The sequence below is a fragment of the Hyla sarda genome, chromosome 2 (assembly GCF_029499605.1).
Source record: "Hyla sarda isolate aHylSar1 chromosome 2, aHylSar1.hap1, whole genome shotgun sequence".
NCBI lineage: Eukaryota > Metazoa > Chordata > Amphibia > Anura > Hylidae > Hyla > Hyla sarda.
Window position 1 is genome coordinate 433393913 of NC_079190.1, and position 15372 is coordinate 433409284.

General features: G+C 42.4%; 1 protein-coding gene across 1 annotated transcript in view; it reads right to left on the reverse strand.

The window, feature by feature from the left end:
• Window positions 1-9890: 9890 nt before the first annotated feature.
• Window positions 9891-15372, reverse strand: part of TMEM248 (transmembrane protein 248) — a 37236-nt gene continuing 31754 nt past the window's right edge. Inside the window, exons 6-7 of the mRNA XM_056559118.1 lie at window positions 13242-13385; window positions 9891-10395 (exon numbers count right to left, since the gene is read on the reverse strand). Coding sequence (XP_056415093.1) covers window positions 10375-10395; window positions 13242-13385 — 165 coding nt within the window. The 3' untranslated portion in view covers window positions 9891-10374. The remainder of the gene's footprint in view (window positions 10396-13241; window positions 13386-15372) is intronic.

A 15372-nucleotide genomic window follows, 5' to 3' on the forward strand; every position in this document is an offset into this window, starting at 1 on the left:
CCCCCCCTCCCCCGGCGTGCCGCTCAACTCCCTCCCCACCCCCCTTAGTTCACCTATTCAGTGTCCCTCCAGCTGTTTCCCCACTACAACTCCCAGCTTGCCCTGACATCTACTGGCATGCTGGGAGTTGTAGTGGGGAAACAACTGGAGGCATACTGTATAGCCCGCAACCCCCCTGGCCCCGCTGCGCCGCTCAACCCACTAACCCCCCCCCCCCTCCCCTTGCAAAAGCATAAGCATTGAAAACAGTCACATTAAGAATTTTACCTGTCGCCGGGGCCGGCGTGGGAGGACTGCGCGCCTCCTCTTCCTTCAAAGCACTCGCTCCCGCCTGTCTGATTGACAGGCGGGAGCGAGCACCGCAGTGAATGAATTCCGACTCGTTGCCAGGCTTCAACGAGTCGAAATTCATTAGTGACATCACTGCCGAATGCATTTGGCCACTAGGAGGGCGACCCCTAGTGGCCGAATTTACAAGTGATTTTAAACGGTTTTAAAATCACTTTTTTTTTATTAAAGTATACTAGAGATATGTTGTAGTACTTAAGTACTAAAACATATAAATTTTTTGATTTCATGACAGTGCCCATTTAAAGAACATTTTGGGTTTAGTTTTACTCTCTTTGGCAATTAATCTTTCAGCCTCTATTTTTTGTGGATTTTATCAGCTTTTTACATATTTTACATTTTTCTCTGTAGCTTTTTAATGCTTCCTCACTGCCGTCCTCTTTTAGTAGTTTAAATGCTTTATTTTTGTCATTTATTGCCCCCTTAATGTTCTTATTCATCCATATTGGTTTTCTTTTATTTCTGACCCTTTTATTCCCATAAGGTATATACATCTTACAGTGCGAATTTAAGATATTTTTAAAAGTCTCTCATTTAGTGTCCATATTCTTGTTTTTGAGGACATTATCCCATTTTATATTGTTAAGGGCTTCTCTGAGTTATTTTTTTTATTTATTTATTTTTTTAATTGCAAAGTTTACAAATACATCATCAAAAAGACATTGATAAATACAATTTTCTTTTTCCACAAAAACCTAACTCCCAAAGACACACAACAACGCTTTTTATGGAGCACATCCCAGCTGGTAATTACCAGATCTAGAGGATAGATCAAGGTCTTCTCTGAGTTGATCGAACTTTGCCTTCCTAAAGTTCATTGTTTTTGTGGCCCCTCGAGAGATTCCCTTATTGAAGAACAAGTTATAATGTATTAGATTATGATCACTATTCCCTAGGTGTCCTTCTACGTGCACATTAGTTACTCTGTCAGGTCTGTGGGTTAATATTAAGTCTAGTAGGGCGCCCCTTCTGGTCGGGCCCTGCACCATTTGGGACAGATAATTGTCTTTAGCTATAGTCAGAAATAGAGATGAGCGAACTTACAGTAATTCGATTTGTCACAAACTTCTCGGCTCGGCATTTGCTGACTTTAGCCTGCATAAATTAGTTTAGCTTTCAGGTGCTCCAGTGGGCTGGAAAAGGTGGATACAGTCCTAGGAGAGAGTCTCCAGGCCACCGGAGCACCTGAAAGCTGAACTGATTTATGCAGGCTAAAGTCAGCAACTGCCGAGCCGAGAAGTTTGTGACGAATCGAATCACTGTAAGTTCGCTCATCTCTAGTCACAAACCGGTTTCCTTTAGGAGATTCACAGGACTCTGTCTCCCAGTCTATATCAGGATAGTTAAAGTCCCCCATTATTTTCACATCATTTTGATTTGCTGCCTTGTTTATTTGCCTCAGTAAGTGATCTTCTGCCTCTTTCATTATGTTTGGTGGCTTATAGCAAACCCCTATCAGAATTTTTTTATTCTTATCTCCAATATTTCTATCCATAATGACTCCACATTATTGTTTCCCTCCCATATATCCTCCTGCAGTGCGGCCTTCAGATTGGACTTTACATAAAGACAAACTCCTCCCCCTTTCCGTTTTGTCCGATCCTTCCTGAATAGACTATAACCCAGTATTCTGACTGCCCAGTCACGGCTTTCGTCCAACTAAGTGTCTGTTATACCCACTATGTCATAATCCTCCTCAGACATTTTCAATTCCAGTTTGTCAGTTTTATTGGACAGACTTCTGGAATTAGTCAACATGCAATTCAACGGTGTATGTTTTTTTTTCCTATGACGCCTACCCCTATTAACTATTCTAACCACTCCCTCCGTTCCACCCCCTCTCTATCTACACTATCTTCCCCTTCTATGTTGTAGGTTCCCTCCCCTCCAGTCCCTAGTTTAAAACACTCCTCCACCCTATCTAGCCATCTTCTCCCCAAGCACAGCTGCACCCTCCCCATTGAGGTGCAGCCTGTCCCTACGGTAGAGCCGGTAGCCGACAGCAAAGTCGGCCCAGTTCTTCATGAACCCAAATCCCTCCTTCCTACTCTAGCTTCTGAGCCACTTGTTTACCTCCCTAATCTCCGGCTGCCTCTCTGGTGTGGCTCGTGGCACACGTAATATTTCGGAAAATATTACCTTGGAGGTCCTTGCCTTAAAGGGGTTCTCCGTTGCTTAAACATCTTATCCCCTATCCAAAGGATAGGGGATAAGATGCCTGATCGCGGGAGTCTCGCAGCTGGGGACGCCCGTGATCATGCACGCGGCACCCAGTTTGTAATCAGTGCCCGGAGCATGTTCGCTCCGGGACTGATTACCGGCGACCGCAGGCCCTTTGGATAGGGGATAAGATGTTTAAGCACCAGGGTACCCCTTTAAGCTTGCGCCCTAAGTCCCCGAAATCAATTTTAAGGACACTCCACCTACCTCTTACTTTGTCATTGGTGCCAATATGTACCATGACTGCTGGGTCCTCTCCAGCCCCACCCAGCAACCCGATCCGCGATGTGCCAAACTCGAGCGTCAGGAAGACAACACACTGTTCGGCAATCCTGGTCTTTGTGACAGATAGCCCTGTCTGTCTCCCTAATAATGGAGTCCCCCACTACCAGTACCTGTCTGGCCTGCCCTGCACTCCTCCCTCCATCCCTACTGGAGCAAACCCCCCCCCCTGGCGGTCAGAGGCAGAGTCCTGCTGCAGTACTGCTAGCTCTGAAATGGCACCCTCCTCATTTGCCAACCGGGCAAACTTGTTGGGGTGTGCCAGATCAGGACTAGCCTCCCTGACACTTATCGCTCTACTCAGTTTTCTAACTGTAACCCAGCTAACTGCCTGACTGTCCTGCACCTCCGTCCCACTATCCTCCCCCACCTCTACCCCAGAGAGTACTTGCTCAGTGAAATGCTTCTCCCTGCACTGAGCTTGATTGACAGCTGCACAGAGCCTCACTGAAAGCTGCACAGACTGAAAGCTGCACAGAGCCTCACTAAAAGCTGCAAAGGCCGAAAGTTGCACAGAGCCTGTGGTCTTCTATTCATCACAGTAGTATGGAAATAGAAGGAGTCGGCACTCGAGGCTCAGGTGGTGCACGCAGACCAAAAGACTGGATCAGGTAGTAGAAATGAAGTCTCGGCACTCACAGGTAATCTTGCAAAATCTTGAAGTGTTTATTCACATAAACGGTATACCGGTGTACAGGATACGTTTCGGCTTCACGCCGGTTGATAACGGTTGCGGTTGGCGCATCCTGTACACCTGTATACCATTTATGTGAATAAACACTTCAAGATTTTGCAAGATTACCTGTGAGTGCCGACACTTCATTTCTACTACCGATTCTATTCATCACAGCACTGCAAAGATGAGAGGGCGGAAGACGTGGTCCCCCAGCAGGCTTCAGTGGTGTCATGCCTGCTGAGAAACGCCCACTTTCTCCTGCTGGGAGATTGTACTATGTGAGCAAGATGAACGGTAAGATACACAGCTTTTTAAAGCTCTGAATTTTTTTTTCTACGGTGGGTGGTATGTGAGGAGTAGTTAGGGAACATAGCCGGAGTACGTTTAGAAAAGTTAATTTGGTGACAGGTACTGTTTAAGTGGCCATGCCGTCAACGAATCGCTGTGGTTCCAGAACATTTCCATTTTTCAATAATATCAATAACAACCGATTATGGACAATCTCTAAGGGAAGAAACTTCAGGAACAGAGGTTCAAGTGGTGTCCTATAACACTGCCATGACTCTTTAGAATGACCAATTCTATCACAAATGTTTGTAAAGGCAACTGCATTGGAAGGCGCAGAATTTTATACACCTGGGACAATGAGACCTGATATAAACATATACAGTGGGGCAAAAAAAGTATTTAGTCAGCCACCAATTGTGCAAGTTTTCCAACTTAAAAAGAGAGAGGCCTGTAATTTCAATCATAGGTATACCTCAACTATGAGAGACATAATGAGAAAAAAAATCCATAAAATCACAGTGTCTGATTTTTACAGAATTTGTTTGCAAATTATGGTTGAAAAATATGTAGTCATCTACAAACAAGCAAGATTTCTGGCTCTCACAGACCTGTAACAAGACATACAAGACCACTGATAAGCTCCCTTGATCTGAGATCTCACCCCGTGGGGTCAATATGATCACAACAACGGTGAGAAAAAAAAAATCCCAAAACAACACGAGGGGACCTAGTGAATGAACTGCAGAGAGCAGGGACCAAAGTAACAAAGGCTACCATCAGTAACACCCTATGCGGCCAGGGGCTCATATCATGCAGTGCCAGATGTGTCCTCCTGCTTAAGCAAGTACATGTCCGGGCCCGTCTGAAGTTTGCTAGAGAGCACTTGGATGATCCAGAAGAGGATTGGGAGAATGTCATATGGTCAGATAAAACCAAAGTAGAACTTTTTGGTAAAAATACTCAATTCGTCGTGTTTGGAGGAGAAAAAATGCTGAGCTGCATCCAAAGAACACCATACCTAATGTGAAGCATGAGGGTAGAAACATCAGACTTTGTGGCTATTTTTCTGCTAAGGGACCAGGACGACTGGTCGGTGTTAAGGAAAGAATGAATGGGGCCATGTATCATGAGATTTTGAGTGAAAACCTCCTTCCATCACCTAGGGCACTGAAGATGAAACGCGGCTGGGTCTTTCAGCATGACAATGATTCCAAACACACTGCCCGGGCAACAAAGGAGTGGCTTCGTAAGAAGAATTTCAAGGTCCTGGAGTAGCATAGCCAGTCTCCAGCTCTCAAACCCTTAGCAAACCTTTGGAGGGAGTTGAAAGTCTGTGTTGCCCAGCAACAGCCCCAAAACATCACTGCTCTGAGGAGATTTGCATGGAGGCATGGGCCAAAATACCAGCCAGTGTGTGAATATCTTGTGAAGACTTACAGAAAACGTTTGACCAACAAAGGGTATATAACAAAGTATTGAGATGAACTTTTGTTATTGACCAAATACTTATTTTCCCCCATAATTTGCAAATAAATGCTTTAAAAATCAGACAGACAATGTGATTTTATTTTTCTCATTCTGTCTCTAATAGTTGTGGTATACCTATGATGAAAATTACAGGCCTCTCTCTTTTTTAATGGGTGAACTTGCACAATTGATGGCTGACTAAATACTTTTTTTGCCCCAATGTCTAAAACCCTGATATCCAAGAACTGGGGAAAAGATCATAATCTCCTTTCCTGTATATCAACCAAGTGGAATGAGTGCACTAAATAAGGTTTGCCAAGATGACAGATGTGTGACAATATCCAGCCTATTGTACTTACGGGTCACTGAGGAAATAATAGCAATTCAATCTGCCGGCTCCACTGGGATGATTTTTTTATCTTTGTGCCAAGACAGAATTCATACAGTGCCTGAAAACAATGTTTTGTATACACATGCACAGATGAATCTGTACAGTATGTTAAAATTGGGAAAGCAACTTAGTCTATGGAAAATATTCAGAACCCAAAATGTATGTGCAGAAAGCAAATGTTCTACATAGAATCATATATTCCTTCTGCTGACATCACATGGATACAAATAGATATCAATATTCCCTAGACAGTAGATCATATGTCATATTTCTAGTCTGGGCTGCACTCAGATTTGTCTTGTTATAAGGTACTGTGATAGTAAGGCAGGGAAAGTGTATATTTCACACCTGATCTGTGAGAAACCTCCACCTAGAGCCTGATTAAAGGGGTACTCCACTGCCCTAGCGTTCGAAACATTTTGTTCCGAACACTGGGTGCGGGGGTTGTGATGCTACGTCCCCCTCAATGAAAGTCTATGGGAGGGGGTATGGTGGACGCCACGCCCCCTCCAATAGACTTGCACTGAAGGGGCGTGGCATCACAACGGGCGTGGCCGTGACATCACAACCATCACATCCAGCGTTTGGAACAAAATGTTCTTACTGCTGGGGCAGTGGAGTACCCCTTAAAGTAAGCCCAGCAGAGAGGGGAACTGTGTTATAAGGAAATCAGACAGTGTGGTCTGGGCTCTTCCCTAGACCGCAGATTGATGCAAGGGGGGGGGGGGGGGGGAAGACACCGTGTCCCTTTGCCAGATGGGCACACAGCAGGTGGCTGCGTGGTGGACACACAAGGACTTACCAGTGCCCAAGTGAAGGACTGTGAATCTTGTAAGAGCTGTGGCTGAGAGGACACACGGGAGGCGCCTGCATGCAAATGGGACTTTGCATTCAAGTGTGAACTGTGTCTTACAAGGTTGCAGGTCGCCTTCTTTAACTGGCAGGGAAAAACCCTCCAGCCTAGGTGTTGTTTTACGTTTTATTTTTGTTATCCTGCAACCTAATAAAGCTGGCAAGGAGGCAGACTTGCATAAAGAAATTGTGGTTTGCCTGGTGAATAAAGTAAAACGTGTCCTTTGGCTATGGCAAAAGACGATCCCAGAGCTAACCCCAGAGTATAATCTCACAGTACCGACACAGTAGGTTGCACATATCTATTGGTGGTTTGCATAATACAGAAAAGGCTAAATAGAGCATGCTGTATAGATCTAGAAATATAAAACTGAAATTAGGTACTGATAAATACATCAAGTGCTATTCCTGTGGATACAGACACATTATCACACTACAGCATAAAAACTTTTGGAATCTGACCCTTTTTTTCCTATATATTTAGCAAACCCATAGAAAATCCCATTAAAGGGAATCTGGTAGTGCAGCTAACACTGATGACAACGGTACTCACCTTGTCCCAGTCCGTGGCGGGGATCTTCTGTAATCATCTCCGGTATGTCCGCTCCAGGAACCAGCTTGGGGCACAGGGAGCGCTTAATGATGTAACCTCTGCTGCCCGGGACCCTGCAGAAAGCAGCAGCAGCTTGGGGCATGGGCAGAGCTTAGTGAGGTCCCCACTGCTGCTCCCTGATGAGTCCCGGGTCATGGAAACAGCAGCGGTTACGTCATTAAGCTCCACCCGTGTCCCAAGCCACTTCCCAGAGCGAAGATATCGGAGAAGGTAAGTACCGTTGTCATCAGTGGCACCTGTACTACCTGTCGGTACCAACAGATTAGTGCAAGTGACAGATTTCGTTTAAGGAACATTTTTATGTCAATGAAACCACTTAAGAGGTCTGGTGTTTATCTAATGAATTTATCTAGTGAATTATATATAAATTGTTGCCTTAAGTGTAGATAACATTGCTTAAAGGTTGGAGTTATGTTAAAAAGATATGTGAAACAAGAGGTTTTAAACACAACATAAAAATGGAAATCATTTTTATCAAAGAAAAAAAAAAAAAGCTCAAGTTGGACGAGTAGGAAGGAATGATGGTGATAATTTTATTTAGACGAACAAATGATCCCTGTAGACAATTTAAAGGTTTCCTCCTCCGCAGATCTGGGCAATTCCAAGAAACAGGTCTGCTGACCAAGCCATGAAACGTTAATTAAGAGAAGGTGTAAATTGCAGAAAGTGATGGGCAATAGATACTATGTCCGAGGAGGAGGCCGATAATAGGGAAAGGGATGAGTCAGTGATAAAAAGGGAGGAATCCAATATTCCATCTCCGAAAACGTATTACTCAATCTCTCCAGGTCCTCTCTTTAGAAAAAAAATTTCTAGGTCCAAAAGAGCACAAATTTACAAGCTGTTTGCAATGCTTTTTACGCTAAATCACTGGGAGTTAGCCAGTTAGAAACACTTTAAAAGGCAGGGTCACACGAGGCACATCCACTGCGTTTTTATCGGACTGCAGAGTGAGCTCCCAGCTGTGGACAGGTAGCTGTGTGCCCACATGTAGTGGCGGATTTCACGCTGTAGAAATCAGACGCTAGGAGCAGACACACAGAGCTACCCAGCCGCAGCCATAAGCTCACTCCGCAGTCCCTCTGTGACTGCCATCGGTGCATCCGTATGGTGGAAAATGTTGTGGATGCACCCTGTGTGATCCTGCCATAAAAAAATCTAAATGTGGGGGTAACATTCTCAAAGTAGGCATTTTAGGGTCTCCACATTGCATACTTGTTGCGGAATTCCTGTTTCAATATCTGTAACAAAGTAAACTCTTTAATCACAATGGAATTTAAGGCATGCTGTGGGTTAACACCCGTAGTGTGCCATATCTGCAGAAGAAATGGTGCATATTTTCACAATGCAAGGCCATGAGTAACAGCCACAGTGAAAATCCTAACCAAAATTAGCAAACCTACATGTAACCTACCTAGATTTCATTGCTGATTTTTGGTGCAGATTTTTTGTTTTACCAGATAATGTCTACATAATATGTAAACACGGACGTACTATTTTCATAAGCGATCTAAGGCAACAAACAGTCAACAGGCACAAATCACAAAACGTAATAAAAAACTATCACCCAAGAAAATATATTGTTACGTAGGTGTTTTAATGTATTGTGATTGAATGTCTTTATTAGCCGATATACACTATATGAATTGAAATGCAAGCAGTCACAGTACCAGGGATAGCTTTATTCAGAAAGCCAAACAGCATTCCTCATAAACCAGGAAGCCACATGGTTTCTGGCAATCCACGTCCCAAAAAAAAAATAAGAGTGACAAAACTAAACAAACAGAAGCAGGTGTGATCTGTCATGAGAATGATTTATGTGGAAAAATAAAAAACCTGATATAAGAAAAAAAGCAATTTGTGTGGGAGATAGCCGATCATGGGTCTATGCTGGGTATATACTGCAGGTCTGACGTTCCTTGTTCTGCATGCGGTCATTAAGACCTATAAACTGCACAGGAGATGTGTCCAAGGTAAATAACATTTATAACTACCAAAGGGTAAAAGAACAATGTGATGTGGGGAAACATAAGGAAGCAGAAGACCAACTAACCTGACAGACTGCAGTACAGCAGCGGTTTAGAAGCTTAAAAGAAAAATATGAGAGATTTTTTACATTCTATATCTAGAATTGCTTCCACTGAGATCACAAACTGGATCCCACAATCTGTTTTTGGAGGGCCAATAGATATGCAACACATTCTGTTGGGACAATAAATCTTCTCCCTCAGATAACTTTTATTTTCGTTTTAAAAAGGTCTGGTAATTGAGAATTACTTTGAATGCATCTTGCCTATCTCCCTACCAGAACATACCAACTTAAGATCTTGAAGTGTCAGGGAACATACAGATCTTGACGTGTCAGGCTTTTTAGCAGATGCTGCCATTTAAAATCAGCAGTGTTAGGCTACATTCACACTGCGGTTGGAGCATCCGGCTGGGGGAGGGGAAAACCATGCACTCCAGTAGCCATGTCGGACCGGCGCCAAACTCCATTGACTTTAATGTGCTGCCCTGCATCCGGTTTTGTGACCGGACCCAAAACCATAGTTTACTCACAGTTTGACCTCGTCAGCTCATTAAAGTCAATGGAGTTTGGCACCGGTCCGGCAGGGGTATGGGAGCGCACGGTTTTCCCCTCCCCCAGCCGGACGCTCCAACCGCAGTGTGAATGCAGCCTAATGGTTAGACTTCCCAGGAAGGACAGGAAAACATTAATATAAGAATATATAGAATCTAAAAACAAACAGATGCATCATGAAGAATGGATGCTTTTAATACAGAGCTACCAGAGTACAGGCCTTCTCCATGCAGCAGCCATGTTTCTTCTTTTCAAACAAGTGATTTTTCCAGATTTCAAAAAGAAAAAGTGCAGTTTTGCTTGAGATCAGGATCTCATTCATTAGACATTCCCACCAATCAGGCAACTCGCACTGCCAACTAGAAACATCCACTAAACATATCTACACAAGGAAACAACAGTGAGTCCACAGGTACACTGGGCAAAAGGTAAGTTCCTGCAATGCAGAACATTTGCACCAAGCTTCTTCAAATGTACCTATTTATAAATATGTACAAATCAATTACAGGCACTTGAAATGTCTTTGGTTGGAAGAAACCAACATTGCAATATTGTGTGTTCCTCCCTCCCCCTCTAGAAGGACACAGGACGCAATCTCTAGGTGGGGTCAACAGGCAATGACTCCAATTGTATCTACTGATGGTACAAGAGGATGGTTATGCTTCAGAGAGTGCAACCTGCAAAACATAACAAACATTTGTCTTAAAGATCTTCTAGTAGAAATGTAGGAAATTAGTTAAAATGCATTTACCTCTAGCTTCTGGGATCTCGGGCTACAATTGGGGCCAAAAAAACATTCAAGCATACTGGGGAATTTACACTGCACAGAATTTTATGTGTCCCCGTGTGCTCAACGGCACACGGCCATGTCCCTTGTGATGCCACACCATGCCCCCTCAATGCAAGTCTATGGGAGGGGGCATGGCAGCCGCCACACCCCCTTCCATACACTTGCATTAAGGGGGCGTGGCGTGACATCACAAAATTTTCGAATGCTAGGGCAGTGGAGTACCCCTTTAAAGTACACTTCCAAAGATGGGCCGCAGCCCACCATTGGAGATACACTAACTGAATGTAGGCCCAGTGTAAGGGAAAGAAAGAGCGATGTGTTCCTCATGTAATGCTCCACAAATGACGGATGATGAATCAGAATAGTGACTCACAATTACTAAAGGAAAAGCAGATTTACATGACATTAATGGATTATTCCAGGATTTTAATTTTCCTTCAGACTTTGAGCCCATGATGTCAAGTTATAATAATGTGTAATATATTTATATTACCTCCATGCCCCCCACCCAAAAGAACTGTAGTGCAAGTCCTTTTATTTTACTTTTGTCTCCCAGCATTCCCTGTGGCCAGATATGTCCTATGTCACATGGTCTCCGGGGGGCCTGGCTATGTTGCAGTTAGTGGGTATATTGCATTACTTCAGTAAATCCATTCCACCCTGCTATCCACCCACCCACTGCAAACCCCACTGCACCCTCTGGAAGCCACCTGACTTAGGACACAATGGCCCTGATTTAATAAGACTCAATTGTAGTTTATTTTGTGGGTTTTAATTCCCTACAAGTAAAAAAAAATGTTTTTTCTTGTTAACACATGCTCTGATCTGTCGGGTTTTCCACAGCTTAAAAGGGTATTCCAGGGAAAAAAAAAAAAAAAATGTATTTTATTTTTTTTATATCAACTGGCTCCAGAAAGTAAAACAGATTTGTATATTACTTCTATTAAAAGATCTTAATCCTTTCAATAATTATCAGCTGCTGAAGTTGAGTTGTTTTTTTCTGTCTGGCAACAGTGCTCTCTGCTGACATCTCTGCTTGTCTCGGGAACTCCACAGAGTAGAAGAGGTTTGCTATGGGGATTTGCTTCTAAACTGGGCGGTTCCCGAGACACGTGTCCTCAGAGAGCACTTAGGCAGAAAAGAACAACTCAACTTCATCAGCTCATAAGTACTGAAAGGATTAAGATTTTTTAATAGAAGTAATTTACAAATCTGTTTAACTTTCTGGAGCCAGTTGAGATTTTAAAAAAAATTAACTTTTTTTTTCTGGATAACCCCTTTAAATCCACCACATTTTCTTTGGAAACCTTAGTAAATATGTTGTGATTTCTTTGCAAATGTGTGGACCATGCCCCTTTTTCGACAGCCACGCCCCTTTTTCGGGTTTACTGAGTAAAATGGAGAGTTGGTCAGGTTTTTTACTTTTTTTGTGCAAATTCTGGCGCAGACAATATTTGGCACAATGCACCATATTCTGGCGCACGACAAAACAGGTTGGGTTTACAATTTTAGATTGGGGCCATTGTATCTGGTAGCAGAGAATGCTGTAAATAAAATATAAAGGCATAGCATAGCACACAGAGGTAATAGAAGCATGTTGTACAGTATTTGTCATCATGGGCTCAAAGGCTGAAGATAAAAAAATACCTTTTAAGTGGAGAGTCACAACTGGATGAGGAGGTTTTGAAGAAGATCTGATTCTTGATCATGTTTTGGAGGAATCCAGTAACTATCAGTAGTTAAAGTATTTTATCAGGTGCTCTTACACAAAGCACTACAGGCCGTGGCCACTAGAGCTTTTGATTCACTATTAATTGTGAGCTGTACTTGGTCTACTGTTTAAAAAGGCAAGTCCAGGTCCTCAACATCAAAAGCTGTGGGCCATAGCATTTCCAGAGTGCCCTAAAGCACATTGCTGTAGATCCAATTTATAAGGTGTTTTTACCCATCATTGAGAGGATTGGATTCACACCACGTTTTTGCAATTCAGTTTCTGTATCAGGTTTTTAATGAAAAACGGATTCCTCAAAACCTGACTAAACTGTATCAAAAAGTATGTGCATATTTTAACCCGTATACGGTTTGAAAAATGATCTCCGGTTGCATCAGTTTTTTAAGTAAAAAACCATATACGTTTTTTAACATTTCACTCCATTATGAATAAAAAAAAAGTTTCACTTGTTTGATTGAAATTCCAAGAAAAAAAACTGTGCAAAGTCAAAAACCGTATGGTGCAAACTGGATGGAACCGAACGCACATACGGTTCTCTACAGTTCCCATTGACTCCCATGTGAAAAAAAAAAGTATACGGTTTCCATACGGTTTTTCAGCCAGACCAAAAACCGTGGTAGCCTACGGTTTTGGGTATCGAGGGGAAAAAAAAAAAACTGAAAAAAAATAAATAAATAACAAGACGCAAAACGGATGCTACCGGATGCAGCTTTTGGCATACATGGAGAGTCAATGCATACGATTTTCAATACCGTTCCATACAGTTTTCAAATTTAAAAAAGCGTATACGGGAACTGTATTGCAAAAAACATGTCGTGAATGCAGCTTTAGCCATCAACTGCAAGATTTATAGAAGAGCACATAATACAATGATGATCCTACGGCCTACGGCTGTCCGGGCATGCTGAGAGTTGTAGTTTTGCAACAGCTGGAGACATCCTGCTTGGGAAAGACTGCTCTAAAAAGGTGGAAAAAAACATTTGAGACCATATAGGAAATACCTTTTCAGTACAGAACTCGGCATTGCTTTGTCTCAGCTTGCTTGGGCGACCCCTGATGACTGCATAGCAAAACATGGTGATAACCATCACAAACAGAAAGTAGCTGGTGTCCATCAGATGCAGATTAATAAGAGAGCGGTCATCCTGTTGTGAGAAAAAAAGAAGTAGCCTTTTGAAAAAAAAAAAAACATGGCATTCTTAAGACACATTTGACATGCCGGTCTCAATGGAAAGTGCAGTTTAAATCTGGCACATCAGTAACTGTCCATGCGCCACACTTGTACACTAGCTGCCAGTGGGTGTAGATTTCTGGTATAATCTGAGCCAGTTGCTGGAGTAAATCATAGTACGGTAACTGTGTTTGGCCATGGGAATCCCACCCTCTTTACACTGAGCCTCCAAAAAAAAAAAAAAAAAAAATGGAAAACTGGTGTAGAATTGCGATAAAGCTATTTTTTTTTTTATGTGAAAACATTTTTGATATTTTTATGCAAAGCAACTGACGTTCATACTTTGGTAAATTTCCTCCACATCAATCAGACCAAAGCCAGCCCCAACATGATGTCCTACTGCCAAGACAGTACTTAGGTGTACTCACCAGTCACATGACAGCGGTTTGGAGTGTACCAAATGTCAGCAATCTATACAGTACTGTACATGCAGAATTAGAGCAGTGCCATCTCAAATAATAATGCAATACAATCATGCATTTCTGTGTTATTAGCTAATAGATTTTACTATCTAGATTTAAAGGGGTTCTCTGCCGCCCTGCTTCGTAAGCTCCGCTCCCCAGTGTTCGGAAGTTTATTGTTCCGAACGCTGCGTGTGGGCTTCCGTGTTCAGGGCTGCCCATTGTGACGTCATGCCCGCCCCCTCGTGACGTCACGCCCGCCCCCTCAACGAAAGTCTATGGGAAGGGGACGTGACATCACGAGGGGCAGCCCCGAACACGGAAGCCCCCACGCAGCGTTCGGAAGAATAAACTTCCGGACGCTGGGGAGAGGAGCTTCCGAAGCAGGGCAGCGGAGTACCCCTTTAAGTGTCTTGCAGTCAATGTGTAGTAAAATCAGCTGCGTATTTTGCTACCCACTGACTTCAATGGGTAGAAAAAATATGCACTTGCAAATACGCAGCAAAATACGGCACCTGTGACCCTATCCTAATCCTGTAGAACCACCTCAAAGGGCAGCATTTCCACTTCGAGAATGCTGCTCTGAGATGTTACTATGCTTATGAAAATAATACTTCCTTAGGAAGAAAAAAAAAATAAAAAAAGAAAAAAATAAAAAAGCAAAAAACAAAGTAATAAGGGTAGAAAACTGTTTTACACAAAAGGAGGAGATTTATCAAGCTGTTCCCGTCATTTTTTTGCTGTAAAAAGGCGCATCGTTGCGCAATTTTTGGTATTTGTGCAAATTTTCGGCACCTTTTGCTTACATGCCATTTTAACCTAAATGACTGCGAGAAGCAGAATTCTATTTTTACTGAGGCAGTGGAAGATATTGAGTATATGCGTCTTTTTAACTTAAGCACATCAATTGGCGCATAGGATTCAAAAAATGCGCAACTATAGACCAGGGTGGAGGCAACCTTTATATAATGTTGGCAGAACCCTTGTACAGTTTAGTCCATTGTTATTCTGCTCTGATTACATAAGGTTATGTGTTATAACACTGTGTGTCATGTTTGGTTAATATAGTAATTTTTTTTTTTTTTATTTAACTAAATTTGTTTGCTCATTTTCTTTTTTCCTTTTATTTAACTCTTTTTCATTTGCAAAAATTAAGATGATGTACAGATGCACATATTTTAAATGTTATTTTTTTCTTTCAAAATATACTTCAGGGATAAATGTCCGTATTTAAACCCGACCGTTATTTATTTCCCCCCACACTCTTGCAATTTTAAACAGATGGCATGTATCCATGTTTAAATTATTTAACCACTTTAATGCACCAAATCTCACTTCTTTCTAATGTACAATTCTGCCTTTTTTTGCTATTGAACAGTTTTTCTTTAATATCTCCATCTGCCCGCAACGGTGTATAATTTTTCATTTAAAAAATACAAACCCCTTTTCATGTTTGCATTTCTCTTTTTATGTTCTGTAAATAGCGCAGCGTGTTTAGAT